The following is a 13,744-nucleotide window of genomic DNA, read 5'->3' as shown; positions in this document are numbered from 1 at the left end:
TTTCCCTAATAATCCCCAACCCAGAACTTGCCTTTTTTTCACAGACAGGCTAACAGAATGGACATTTTTTGTACACTGTCCATCACAAGGACAAGGACATTTCTTGGGCTAGCACACTCAGTTCACACCCTTTTTAAATTTTTATTTATTTTGAGATTTATATCCCGCCCTTCCAAGCGGCTCAGGGCGGCCAACAAGCGGCTAATGCCGGATTAAATAGATAAAATACAATAAAACAATATTATATATCCACAATAAAATTCATCACAGTATTTAAGGTGCTCTATTATCCTGCATATAAATCCCCAAGATGGACAGTAATCCCAAATCGACGGCCAGCTTTATTAAATAGCGAGGACTCCAGCAGTGATGTTCTCCCCACTTCCGCCAGGCAAAACCTGATAACTATGTGGAGGAAGAGAGCATTCTTTGCTCCCACCATACATTTAGGTGGCACCTAGAGATGTCCCACTATTACAACTCATCTCCAGATGACATGGATCAGTTTCCCTGGAGAAAATGACTGCTTTGGAGGGTGGACTCTATGGCATTATACCCTGCCAAGGCTCCACCTCTAAAATCTCCAGGTATTTCCTAACCTAGATCTGGTAACCCTACAGGCAGGCACTACTTTGCACTTACTCGCACTGTGAATTGTTGTTGCCCATTCATTCAATCTGGAGAAGGTCTTTATAGAGTCTTTCACATTCTATATCAACATTTCGAATATCAGGAACAAAAAGAATGGTTTCTGTGGATGCAGCTCCCAGAAGCTATTTTCTTTGCTCCGTAATGATGTCATTTGCCTTAGTGGGCAAGTGTACACTTAGTGAACAGGTACTGGCTATTTTTGCCCCAGCAAGGCAAACAGCAGCTTCTTGGGGCTGTCGGACACTGGGAATATCTATGAGATGACAGGATTAAACCCTTATCCTCTTCTGGACTGGGCTTCTGCATGGCTGCTATTTGCAGGGGGAAAAGACTCCATCCATCAACTTCTAGTGCCACATCTGGCTTGGCCTTGAAGAGCCATCTGCAAACTTGGCTATCTCACTGCTTACATCCAAGTCCAGAGGTGTCAGGAATGTTAAATATTACTAGTTCCACTACAGTTCATCGTTGGATTACATTATTTGCTACACTTTCAGGATGAAGAACATCCACTCCTGTTCTCTGGCTCCTATTCTGTAAGTGGGAGGGCGATTTCCACCAACTACCCCTGGTTTTGCTTACACTCACATTCTCAGCTAGACTGTTACTGACTTTCTACTCTGGGAACAAAATTTCAGTAGGCTCGGGGAACTGCAGCAGTATGCGAAGGGGTATGGGAAAGTCCTACCACAAGCAGTGCTCCCTCTAATCTGTGGAGTCTTGTGAGCAAAAATTCTACTTTGTGAGCTGCTGGCATTAAAGTTGTGAGTGAGCGATTTGGCTACTGCATAAATTAGTTTACTCTGGAGCCATCCTTCCTGAGCTAAGGCAAAAATGTGTGAGCTGGAGGCTAAAAAACTGTAAGCTAGCTCACACTAACTCAGCTTAGAGGGAACACTGACCACAAGTGGATCTCATTGGATATAACCCGGTGTCTACAATATCCTCCCTATCTATATGACTGTTGGCAGTTCAGAGAGAATTCTGAAATATTCGGAAGGTAGTCCTTTTTTTGTAGAAGCCACGCTGGTTTGATTTGAAAGGTTAATACAGAGACTAGGTTGACGGGTTTCTAATTTCCCAGATCCTTTTTGAATCTTTCATTTTAAAAACATCTACCTTTTAATCCTCTGGCTGATTTTGAAATACTGCATACTAACATTACATGATGTTTAAAAGTCTACCTTTCAATCCTCTGGCTGATTTTGAAATACTGCATACTAACATTACATGATGTTTATCAAAATGGAAAGTTCTCCTTTTCAAACAACAGCAAAGCAATAGTTATTAAAGACCATTAATCTATTTGGCAAACATTGCATTAAGTAGTTGTCATTTTATACAGCACTAGATTATAAATGACAATATGCACCTTCACTGGAATAAGTTAGACATGCCCTGAAACGGACTAACAGAATAGCCATTTTATTGCATGAAAATGGATTTAAAAAAAAAAAAAAAAAAACAACCCAAAACTTTAAAAGCTGACCCTGTAGAGTGGATGGCATTTGTCCTTGAAGAATGGTGCCAAACGAGTATAAATCTGCAGGCTATAGTAATAACTTGCCAGCTGGAGAGATAACGCAGAAGGGGGTTGCTTTTCAAAGCACTTGTTGGCATCTACCACCTAGGAAGAAATAGGACAGAATTAGCTTAGCTAAAAGAACATTACAATTGCAAGCACATCATCTTTTTTAGTAGCTGCTACAGAATGATGATTAGGGAGAAAATAGTGCCAAAGAATATACTTTGTGCAAAGCAGCACCATACACAGTTATATACTTTTGAAAGCCATCTATTTAGAAGACATAATATTTATATCCCTCCTTTTCTTCAGGTAGGCGAGCAATAGACATTGGTCCTCTCATCTCCCCCGCCTCCCTTTTTTGGCATTCCTATTCACCCTATGAGGGTAAGTAGAGATAATGACTGATTCAAAGTCACTGAGTTTCATGGTTCAGTGATCTAAATTCAGGTTTCCCTGGTCCAGCTATGAAACTCTATACACCATACCATATGGGCTGTCTTAGAATTTTCTCTGAAGACATAAATAAAAATAAAGGGTGTTGTCTTCTCCTAGCCTGTCTATGTACAGAGACTATGGTTTGATATTCCTTCACTCATCCAGATACACTGAGGACCAGACAGAAATAGCTGTGCAACGGACCTGATTCCCAGATGTACAGCACTTGTGGTGTTCTGCTAGCTTACCACAGGTCTGCCACACCTGGCAGTTTAGCCCAACCTGCTGATCCCCTCTGGCCTCCCGATAAACAAATGAGTGTCTCACATACTCAGTAACTCGTGAGGGTATGCTACAAGTGCCCTTTCACAGCAGCTGCATATGAAGGGCATCCATAGGTTGCAGCCAGTGAGAAATGAAGTTAATTATTGGTTGGCTCAGAGGCCTGCAGTGAGGATAGAAAACTTCGCCCCTTCTACAAGCAACACTTTTGATGGTGGAAAAGCAAAGTGAGTGAGATTTCATCAAGCATCCCCTCCTCACTGCAACACCCCCCCCACCCCCCGCCGATCAGGTGACTTTTTGTCTGTGTATGCCCCATGACCTCCACAATCAGCTCTGGAGATGTCCAGGCATTGCTTACAAAAATGGTCTGTGCTGGCAAACATCATCTACTGGCACTCAGTTGGATACAACCCCATCTCTTTTGTTTAAAGATCTCAGGTAGCATATGTTGGGAAAACTGAGATCCTTAAAAAGTATTTCCAGAGATCATAGTGTTGTGCTACAAAGACCACTAGTCTGATGCTGTAGAAGGCAACTCCTTATGTTCTGTTATTTATATCCTGTTAATATACTGAAATTCTGTAATATACTTTCACTTGATTCATTGGTGATCTCAAGTCACTTATGCTGTCTCAGAGTGATAAGCTAGGCTTATAAAAACAGCCTCTAGAAGAGGGTAACATTGGACACTGAGGTGAACAAACTCTGTATTTGGTAAACATCTGATAACTTGTCCTTGTGAAAGTGACATAAGCGTGCATCAAGTATTCAGGTGTCTTTTCAAAGCTGTGCTGTAGTTACTGAATAGCATGGGCTTGGAGCCTGTAATCATCCTACAGGGGGTGATTTCAGAGGGGGCATAGCTCAGTGTTAAACCATATGCTCTGCATGCAGAAAGTCCCATGTTCAATTCCTGGTATATCTCCAGCTGAACACTCTTATAACAGAGGGTTTTGGAGCCTGAGATCCTGGAGAGCCATAAGATGACAAATTAGATAAATCTGAACTAGAAGGTTTAATGGTCTACCACAGGAGAAGACAGCTATACAAACTGGAGTTACTGCTGACAAAAATCATATTTTACATGAAGTTTCTTCCTCTACCATCTTTTTACATAATCTCTTTGATGGTTTTCTTCCAGTACAGCAATGTAGAAATCCAGGTTCTTCTTGACTTGGACTGAATTCAAGCCTCACAAGGAGCATAATTTAGACTGAAGCTGGGCAATATAAGTGAGAGCTTAAAATGGTAACAGGACTCTGATTGTCTACTCATCCACAGGCACAATTCAAAGAGCAGGTTTGTACCTTTAAAGCATTAAGTGTCCGAGGACCAGGATCTCTAAAAGGTCACATACCAAAGGTCATGAACTAGCCCAACAGATAAGATTCTCTTCAGAGGCCATGAGATGCCATAATGAGGTGAATGGTCACCACCAGGGGTCGTTTCGTAGAAAAAGAGCTAGGGGAACTCATTAGCATAACTCATTAGCATATGCCACACCCCCTGACATCAGGGGCCCGGCGGTGGACCTGCAAGGCCGGCGGGAGTGCGAGGAAGCCCCGCCAAGGCCCTCCCTGGCTCCAGGCAGGCAGGGGTGGGGAGAGGCGGGGAGGAAGCAACTTACCCTCCCTCTTCTCCTGCCTCCTCCTGGCTGAATGAGGGCCGGAAGCGGGGCGGCCGGAAGCAGGGGGCGGGGCTTCATCATGTGCCCCGCCCCCCGTACCTCACCTGGGGGAACTGCGATCCCCCCGAAATGACCTCTGTTCACCCCACATATTTGAGATCTGTGACTGAAGGTCATTGCCTATCCCATTAGTCATGTGGATCTTATCTGGTTTTGTTGCTCTGCCCTGATTTATATTTATGATTTCACCTGCTTTGGAGAATACGGTTTTTATTGTTCGTTTTATACTGCTGTATGCTGGTAGCTGAGAGCTCTGGGCATACCTGTTCTAAACTGAGAGATACAGGTTGGCCTGCTGAATGTTTGCCTCAGCTGTATACATACCTGTGGCAAGGCAAGAAGGTAAGCCAGAGACAAGGTCATGTCATTTGGTAAAGCTTCACAGGCCAGCTGTAACAGCACTAGAACAAAGAACAAGAAACAAAAAAAGAAACCTTCATCAGGTGCTGATCCCTCTGCCCTTCACACAAAGCAAGCTGGACATTTTCCTCACAAGCCACATTTCACTAGATTGTAAGTGTCCTGCACCCATTCAATTAAACGCTAATCAGTGCAGTCAAAAAAAGAAAAACAAAAACAGATAGTGTATAATTAAACTGCAATACTGGTTTAGCCAACTCCCAGCAAATGTGGTTTATGCATTACCAAAACAAGATGAAATAATGCCATGGCAGATGCTAAACTGAACTACCGAAACATCCCTCATGCTGAATTACAGCACTTAAATCTTTTGGCTGTAAAACAAAAGGAACACTGTAAGTTATGAAAAATATGGGAAAGAGGTAGCAGGATAATGTGAAATGTGTTGCTTTTTACATCTGTATTGACTACCCTGTGCTTTTTATGCGCTGTTATTAATTAAAAATTCTTACCTATAAGGAAAGCAGGAATCACTACAACTGAAGAGGGTGAAAATATCACAAAATATATAAATGCACTACACATTTAAGAGGGTAGGCAGCCATAAATGCAGGAAAGCAGCTTAGTGTGACTGAGTTACAGTCCATGAACTGTGAAGGGAATAAGTTCATGGATATAATAAGAACAGAGAATCACCAGAAGCTGACAGAGAGACAGACAGACACTCTCTAATGTGAGTCCTTGCTTTCTTCAGGAAGGTCCTTTCTTTTGATTTTCTCTCGAGCTCCATCCTCCTGTGCTACAACCCTGCTCTGTGCTGACAACCCCCTAAACCTTTTGTGCTAGTATGGGGAGAGGGCAGGAAAAATGTATACTTTCTCTATTCATGCTTCATAAGATCAAATGATTAACAATTACATTTGAACAATGCTGGCTGAATAGTATAGAGCCAGAATTTCGTAGAAAATTTAAGAGTAATCCACCTTGAATCTCAGTAGGAAAGGTGGACTATAAATAATATAAATAAAAAAATAAAGTTTTCCCTTGGTGATTGTGTGATAATTTAAGGAATAAGTCTAGTGACTACTGGAAAACCAAAAACAGATGGTAACACCCAACATTCTCTACTGCAGGAGTTCCACTTCTGCAGCAGCTTACAGGTCTAAGGCAGCCATGCAAAACAGTGGAAGGCTCTGGTGTCTCAGAACAGCCACAAGCTAGAGAAGTTATCAGCACAAAGCATAGGTTACCTTATAGCAGGGGTGTCAAACATACAGCCCGCGGGCCAGAACTGGCTCCCTTCTGCTTCCTGCATCGCAGCTCACTTTGCCCAGCTCTCTCTAGCTTCCTGCTTCCAGGGGAGAGAAAGAAAGCCAAGCCTCCTTTCCTTTGATTGAGGGCTCCTCCCCCTCCTCCTCTGGGGAGGAAGGAAGGGGGAGAGAATCCCATGGCACCTTTAAGACCAACAACTTTTTATTCCAGGTATAAGCTTTTGTGTGCATGCACACTTCTTCAGAGGGAGAGAGGAAGGGAAGGCAAGAGCCAGAGAGAGCATGTCAGAGAGAGAGGGGTGTGTGTGTGTCCCATGGCACTTGGAGATATCCCCCTTTCCAGTTCTAACACATTGGAGGGAAGAAACCTAACAGCACAGCTTGCATTCTTTATTAGTGGAAGCGAGCAAGAGTCCAGTAGCATCTTAACAACTAACAAAATCTGTGGCAGGGCATGAGCTTTCATGAATCACTGTTCACTTCTTCAAATACAACCAGATTATGAATCCATGTATCCTTGTACCTTGGAGTGTGATTTCAGATGCCAAATGACAATAGCTGGCATCGGTAATGAGAGAAGAAACCCAAGTCTCAATTCAGCCCAGGAGGATGCATTGTCTTGAGCTTCATTATTAGTTGTGATTCAGCAAGTCTCTCTTTCTAATCTCCCTTTGAAATCCCTTTGTTAGAGAACTGCTACTCTTAGGTCAGCAACAGAATGTCCTGGAAGGTTACAATGGTTTTTGAAAGTTGTAGAAAGAGTAAGAGTCCAGTAGCACCTTAAAGACTAACAAAATTTGTGGTAGAGTATGAGCTTTCGTGAGTCACTGCTCAGTTCTTCAGAATTATTTCCATTTATTCTTTGCATCCTGCTGGACTGAATCCTCCTAGGTTTCCTGTATCATTACCAATGCTGATATCTCCACCCCTCCTACCCCTCTGCATATCACACCTAACCCAATCAAGACTGCCATTTGGTACCTGAAATCATCTTTATAAAGTTTATATCTACAGTACCTTGTGTCACATTTTATGGCATACATGGCCCCACCAGACAAAGTGACATTTATGTCAGATCCAGCCCTCATAACAAATGAGTTCAACAACTCTGCCTTATACTATGCCCACATGAACTTCCTTCAAGCTCATTACATAACAGTGGACATAAGAGAAGACATGTTGGATCAGGCTAATGGCCCATCCAGTCCAACAACACACAGTGGCCAAAACCCAGGTTCCATCAGAAGGTCCACCAGCAAGGGCAGAACTCCAGAAGCCCTCCAACTGTGCCAACCGGGGCCCCCCCCCCCCCGATCACAGAGCATTACTGCCTCAGACATAGTGTACCATCTATACCTTGTGGCTAATAGCCATTGATGGAATTCTGCTTCATGTGTTTATCCAATCCCCTCTTGAAGGTAGCTATGTTTGTAGCTGCTGTAACTTCCTGCCACAGTGAATTCCATGTGTTACTCTTTGGGTGAAGATGTGCTAAGCTTACTGCTCATTAATTTCATTGAGTGTCCATGAGTTCTTTCATTGTAAGAAAGGGGGGAAAGTACTTCTTTCTCTACCCTCTCTATCCCATGCATAATTTTGTAAACCTCTATCAAGTCACCCCTCAATCATCATTTCTACAAGTTTTAAAAAGCCCTAACCTTTTTAACCTTTTTTCATAAGGAAGGTGTTTCATCCCCTTAATCATTTTAGTTGCCCTTTTCTGCACCTTTTCTAATCTTTTTGAGATATGGTGACCAGAACTGTACACAGTACTCCAAATGAGGCCACACCATAGATTTATACAAAGGCATTACAATACTGGCTGATTTGTTTTCAGTCCCCTTCCTGATAACCCCCAGCACAGTATTTGTGTGTGTGTGTGTGTGTGTGTGTATATATATTGCAACTGCACACTGAGTTGACATTTTCAGTTGACTTCGCTACCAAGACTCCAAAATCTGGTCAGTTACCACCAGTTCTGACCCCACCAATGTATATTTATAGTTAAGATTTTTGGCTCCAATGTGCATTACTTTGCACTTGCCCACGTTGAACCTCATTGCCACGTTGATGCCAACTTGCCCAGCCTCGGCAGATCCCTCTGGAGCTCCTTAGTCCTCCTGGTTCTGACTGCACTGAAGAAGTTAGTTTCATCCACAAACTTAGTCACTTCACTGCTTATTCCCAACTCCAAATCATTAATGAACAAGTTAAAAAGCACTGGATCTAGTACTGAGCCCTATGATACCCCACTGCTTACCACCTTCCACTATGAGTATTGCCCATTTATACTCACTCTCTGTTTCCTGTTAATTAACCAGTTTTTAATCCACAAGAGGACTTGTCCTCTTATCCCATGACTGCTGAGTTTACTTAGCAGCCTTTGATGAGGAACTTTATCAAAATCTTTCTGGAAGTCAAGGTAAACAACATCGCCTGGGTCACCCTTGTCCACATGTTTTTTTCATCCCCTCAAAGAACTCTAAAAGGTTAGTGAGACAAGATCTTCCCCTACAGAATCCATGCTGATTTGTGGGACCTTCTCTAAACAGACTGTGTCATAGGAAGATTCTGAACCACATGATGCTTGACTGCTATATACATGACTGAGGGAACAATATAGGATCATTGTCATAACTTAGAAAAGAGCAAGAATCCAGTAGCACCTTAAAGACTAACAAAATATGTGGCAGGATATGAGCTTTTGTGAGTCACTGCTCACTTGTTCAGATAACTTACACAGCTTAGAGGCATCACTTACTGCACTGTTCCCCAAGTATTCCATACAGATGCATTCTATAATAGAAATCAATCTCACAGCCAGGAACTGGTGAGCCTAGCCTAACTGGTGTGGAATAACAATGAATGGAGAACAAGGGCCACAGATAAAGCTCTCACTAGGACACAAAAGAGCAATGGGACAAGAGCTCAAGCCCTAGGCGAGTCACAGTGAATCATCCTTAGATGTTCAGAGAAACAAGGCAAAGTAGAGAATGCTGGGGGTTGAGGAAAGCTGTCAGAGATACAGTAGTCTTAACATTTCAGTAGGGAAGAGATGAGAGGAATGCAATGGCCACCAGAGAATCTTTTTGGATGCATAAAGTGCCTGGAGACCAATTAGGTGTAGAATGAAGCCTTGCAGAGAGCTGGCAAAAGGTGGCATTTCAAAAGCAAGGAGGGAAGATTCTTAGACCATTCAAGCTTCACTTTTTAAATTCTAAACAAATAGTTGCCAAGTTGAAACAGCAAAAAACCCAAAGAAACAAAACACACTCGGAGAGACCTGTCAAGTGTGAATGGCATGCTCTCTCAATAATAAACATCCAAATGGTGGCAGAAAAGGATATGGATATTACCAATGTTCCCTCTAAGCTGTGGAGCCCTGTGGGCAAAAATTCCACTTTGGGAGCAACTGGCATTAAAGTTGTGAGCGAGCGAGTTGGCCACAGCATATAAATTAGTGTGCTCTGGAGCCATCCTTCCTGAGCAAAGACTAAAATGTGTGAGCCAGAGGCTAAAAAATGGTGAGCTAGCTCACACTAACTCAGCTTAGAGGGAACAATGGATATTACTACTGTGCTCTTTCAACTAGCCAAAAACAGAACAAAACTTCCTCATCAAATGAAAACAACAATGGAAGATACACAGACCTCACAGTTTTCACTAAACATAAATTTAAACAGAAAAAAGTCCCATGGAAAATTAAAATATGAACTCGTTAAGTAATACTGTAAATTCCATATTTAAACAAAAACACTTTAATTCACTGCAAAATAAATGTTGTTGTTGTTGGAGAAATGGGACAAAAATATACTTCAAAGCTATGATTAAAGTGTGAAGGTACACATCATTGATCCAGCCATCAACACCCATTATAAGAAGGCAGATAAAGCATTGACTGCTGTCACATATTAATTTTGTCACTCAGAAATGAAGAGGAGAGGGAATCTTGACAGATACCACTTTTCCAGCCCTACAGTACTTCAAAAATGGTTAAACATGGGCAGCAGAGTGTTGCAGAGTTCACATTTATATGATGAACTACTGATGGAGGCATAGTGTGTTCAATAATCTTCAAAATTTGTCATTAAACTTTGAAGGTGAAGACCAAATTGCCACTCTGTCCCAACAAAACACATCTGCTGCAATCATTGGTTTTGACTTTCCTACAGGGCAAGTGGTTATTTGTCTGCATGTTTTTGTTGCTGTTAACCTGAAAATTGGGTGGTTCTACTGGTATGTTAATTCCAGTAGTGAGGTGTTAGCAGTGTGCATTTGGATATTCGTGAACCGAAACAATGTTAATTTTTTAATTTTGTTTTGTCTCAGCTTGGAAATAGCTGAAACAACCCAAAACATTCATGAAATTTCGGGCTTGCCAAACATATATCTGCTGAAGTTTTGGCAGTGTTTTGGCAGCTTCAGGGTGCTTACGTGCTGACCAGCTGGTAGAGAAAGAAAGGTGAACCAGCTGGAGTCCCTTGGAAGCAGCCAGCTCCTACTCTCTCTTGTAGGAAGCAGGAGTGGGGTGGGGGGAGAAAAGAGGGGGGAGAGTGCTGAGGCTGGGCTGCTGAATTGCTGAGGCTGTTATAGCTCTTTAAAAATCCACTATTTTCAATGGGTGATAGACTTGGCCTCTGGATGCCAGGTCTACCACCACATGTTTTCAATGAGAGTTTGGACACCAGCTGGTTGCCAGATCTACTGATAACCAATATTCCCGAACCTGGGGAAAAAATGCCCCAGATTCCCAAAATGGTATGCATGCTCCTGGAATGTAGGAAATAACTGTAATTGTGCCCTTTCTGAAATACTGATGCAAAATTAAAATAACTTTTTGTAATTCTCAACATGGCCACCTTGTCAATAGACTTTGGACAGTCTGGGTGATTATGAATGATTGGGAAGTGCGGCATAGATTCTACATGCACAGTTTGCCTGCCACTGTGGTAGTCTGAAAATGTAGTTTGGTGTTAATTAATTAATTGATTGATTGATTAATTAATTAATTGGATTTTTCAACTGCCCTCCCCTGGCAAGCCAGGCTCAGGGCGGTGTACAACATGGTCATAAGCCATCAATTAAAAACAGGTTAAAAACTAGTAACAGAGAACTGTAGCCAGAGATGGTGCAAGAGAAGCCAGTAATGCCGCTATCTCACAGGAGGGGGGAGTTCCAAGATGGAACCGTTGTTGTCCTCAACCGAATGCCTGGCAGAACGTCTCTGCCTTACAGCGTGTAATGGTAAGCCAGGTGGAAACCACAAACCTTATGCCCTGCTCCCCCTCCTCAGCTCAGGTGGGAGTTCAGATAACAATCAATGAAGGTATAAGTTCTGTGAGGTAATACAGTAAAAAAACTTGCAAACCATAACTGTTAGTAAAGAAACTCATGATTTGTCACGGCTTTTTTCATTCGTTAACAGGTTTTTTTCTTTCCATTTTAAATTACTTTCAATCTTAGGAGATAATCATCCATCCTCTGCTTTTCCTTTGACCAGTTGGGTCTTGATTCTGTTTTAAGTTGGTCAGTTTTCTATTTAGAAATGTATGATGTTTCATGACATCCTAGATATGCAATTATTTGTACAGCTAGCAAAGAATGATGAAACAGGCTGATCCAGAAGGCCAATGGAGAAACATCTGCAATGAGTATGACCAAAACATGGACATAAAGCACATAAATCTATTCCCATGATAACAACTGTGGCATAGCATCCCAACTTCGCCACTAGCACTGAGTCCATGCAAAGCGAATTAGAGAAACTGTTAAGGGTTGTGAGTAGATTGATGTCTAAAGCATAAGGTTGCACAACAAAGTACTGGGATTTGTTTGCATGCATGTCACAGATAAAATTTCTTGCATCTGTCACAACTTGATGTCTGTTTTAACATATCAGACTGTTATAGAGTGCAATCTGATCAGGTTTTATGGACAACTTTTAGTTGCTGCTACCCAAAAGAATGTATAATGGTCTACAGATAAAACAGGGCCATTTAATAGACTTGAAGGCTTAGGCAGTATTTTATATCTGCAGAACTCTTCTTGAGAGGTTCCATCTCCTGTATAGTGCACAACTAATTTCTGGACTGGGTCCTTCTTTGCAAATTAGTATACATGATAAATCACACAATGACATCCTGAATGCATAAATACAGCAGTTTCCTTGTGTGCTGTGTCAGTGGTGATTGATTTTCTTGGAGAGCTAATGTTCTCAGAACCATGAGAAACATTTATCTACATGAGACTGAGTCAGTTATAAATGAGTGGGCTTATATGAATGTCCATATGGGTATAATTATTGTTTTAACAGAATTAATTGGTGTAATTTTTCTCTTTTAGTAAACATGATAGGACAAACATCCCTTTTCCTGAGGGGGAAAAGTGTTCATAACACATTTGGGAATAATCACAGCCACTTCTGGAATATTTTCCTTAAAGCCACTTTTTTTCTGGAATTAAAGCCTATTTGAACACATGTAGGAAATTAATATATGAAACAATTAGTAGTAAATGTAATTCTATTTGACTTTATAAGTTTTAAAGAAAATATTTATTCTGCTTCAATTAACTTATGTGGAGCACTGGATCAGGTTCAAAGTCCTAGTCCTGACCTTCAAGCCCTCAGCCGTCAGGACCTACATACCTTTGGGACCACCTCTCTCAGTATGCCCCCAGAAGAGCATTATGCTCAGGGAATAAAAACCTCCTGGTGATCCCTGGCCCAAGACAGGCTGTTCTCAACCAGGGCCAGGGCTTTTTTGACCCCGGTGGAACTCTCTGTCGGAAAACATCTGTGCCCTAAGGGAGTTACTACCGGGCTCCACTGCGCATGACCAAGGGAGGGGCATGACAATCCCGCCAGTTCCTTCTGACCACTGCCCTCAGTCTCCAAAGAAAGTAAGTAAGGACCGAAAGCAGAGGGGAAGGAGGGCGGGTGGTGTGAATGCACAGATGACCACTCGAAGATCCTCAGTTACAGCTCTTTGTGGTCTCTGTGTATCACACCTCTGGGAGACTGAAAAGCAATGCTCATCTACCTGGAGGAGGGAATGGAGGTCCTAAACCTGTACTGCCTGGAACACCGCTCATCCCACAATTGAATGCTGATGAAGATGAACATCAAGGGCATAATGCCTCACAAACGTATGAGGCATGGCCCAAGTAGCTGTGTTGTATATATCTTCCAATGACGCACCTCGCAGGAAGACTGTAGATGCTGCCACTGCCCGGGTAGAGTAGGCCCATAGCGGACCCGAGAGCGACTTCTTGGCTAGCATATAGCACAGCTTAATAGTCTCCACAATCCACTTAGATAGACGTTGGGGAAACAACTTCTTCCCTTGAGAGGGTGGAGCATGAGAGACAAACAAGGAATCAATGGGGGGAGCACATTTCCCCCCTTTTGACCCACTTAGGGGTCGAATGTCTAAAAATCCTTTCTTAGCAAACCCCTACGCCACGGTAGGAGCGCCCTCCCCGAATTTGGTGTCTCTAGGTCCAGCGGTTTGGCCTGGGCGTTGATTT

General features: G+C 42.4%; 1 protein-coding gene across 1 annotated transcript in view; it reads right to left on the bottom strand.

Moving 5' to 3' along the window:
* The window catches only part of NBAS (neuroblastoma amplified sequence), a 275,647-nt gene that overhangs the window by 77,309 nt on the left and 184,594 nt on the right, over window positions 1-13,744 (bottom strand). The window contains exons 39-40 of the mRNA XM_015413856.1: window positions 4,911-4,987; window positions 2,141-2,278 (exon numbers count right to left, since the gene is read on the bottom strand). Of these exons, the coding sequence (XP_015269342.1) occupies window positions 2,141-2,278; window positions 4,911-4,987 (215 nt within the window). The remainder of the gene's footprint in view (window positions 1-2,140; window positions 2,279-4,910; window positions 4,988-13,744) is intronic.

Source organism: Gekko japonicus, unplaced genomic scaffold (assembly GCF_001447785.1).
Source record: "Gekko japonicus isolate JY-2015 unplaced genomic scaffold, Gekko_japonicus_V1.1 scaffold1126, whole genome shotgun sequence".
NCBI classification, from domain to species: Eukaryota; Metazoa; Chordata; class Lepidosauria; order Squamata; family Gekkonidae; genus Gekko; species Gekko japonicus.
This window is presented reverse-complemented; position numbering and strand designations above follow the sequence as displayed.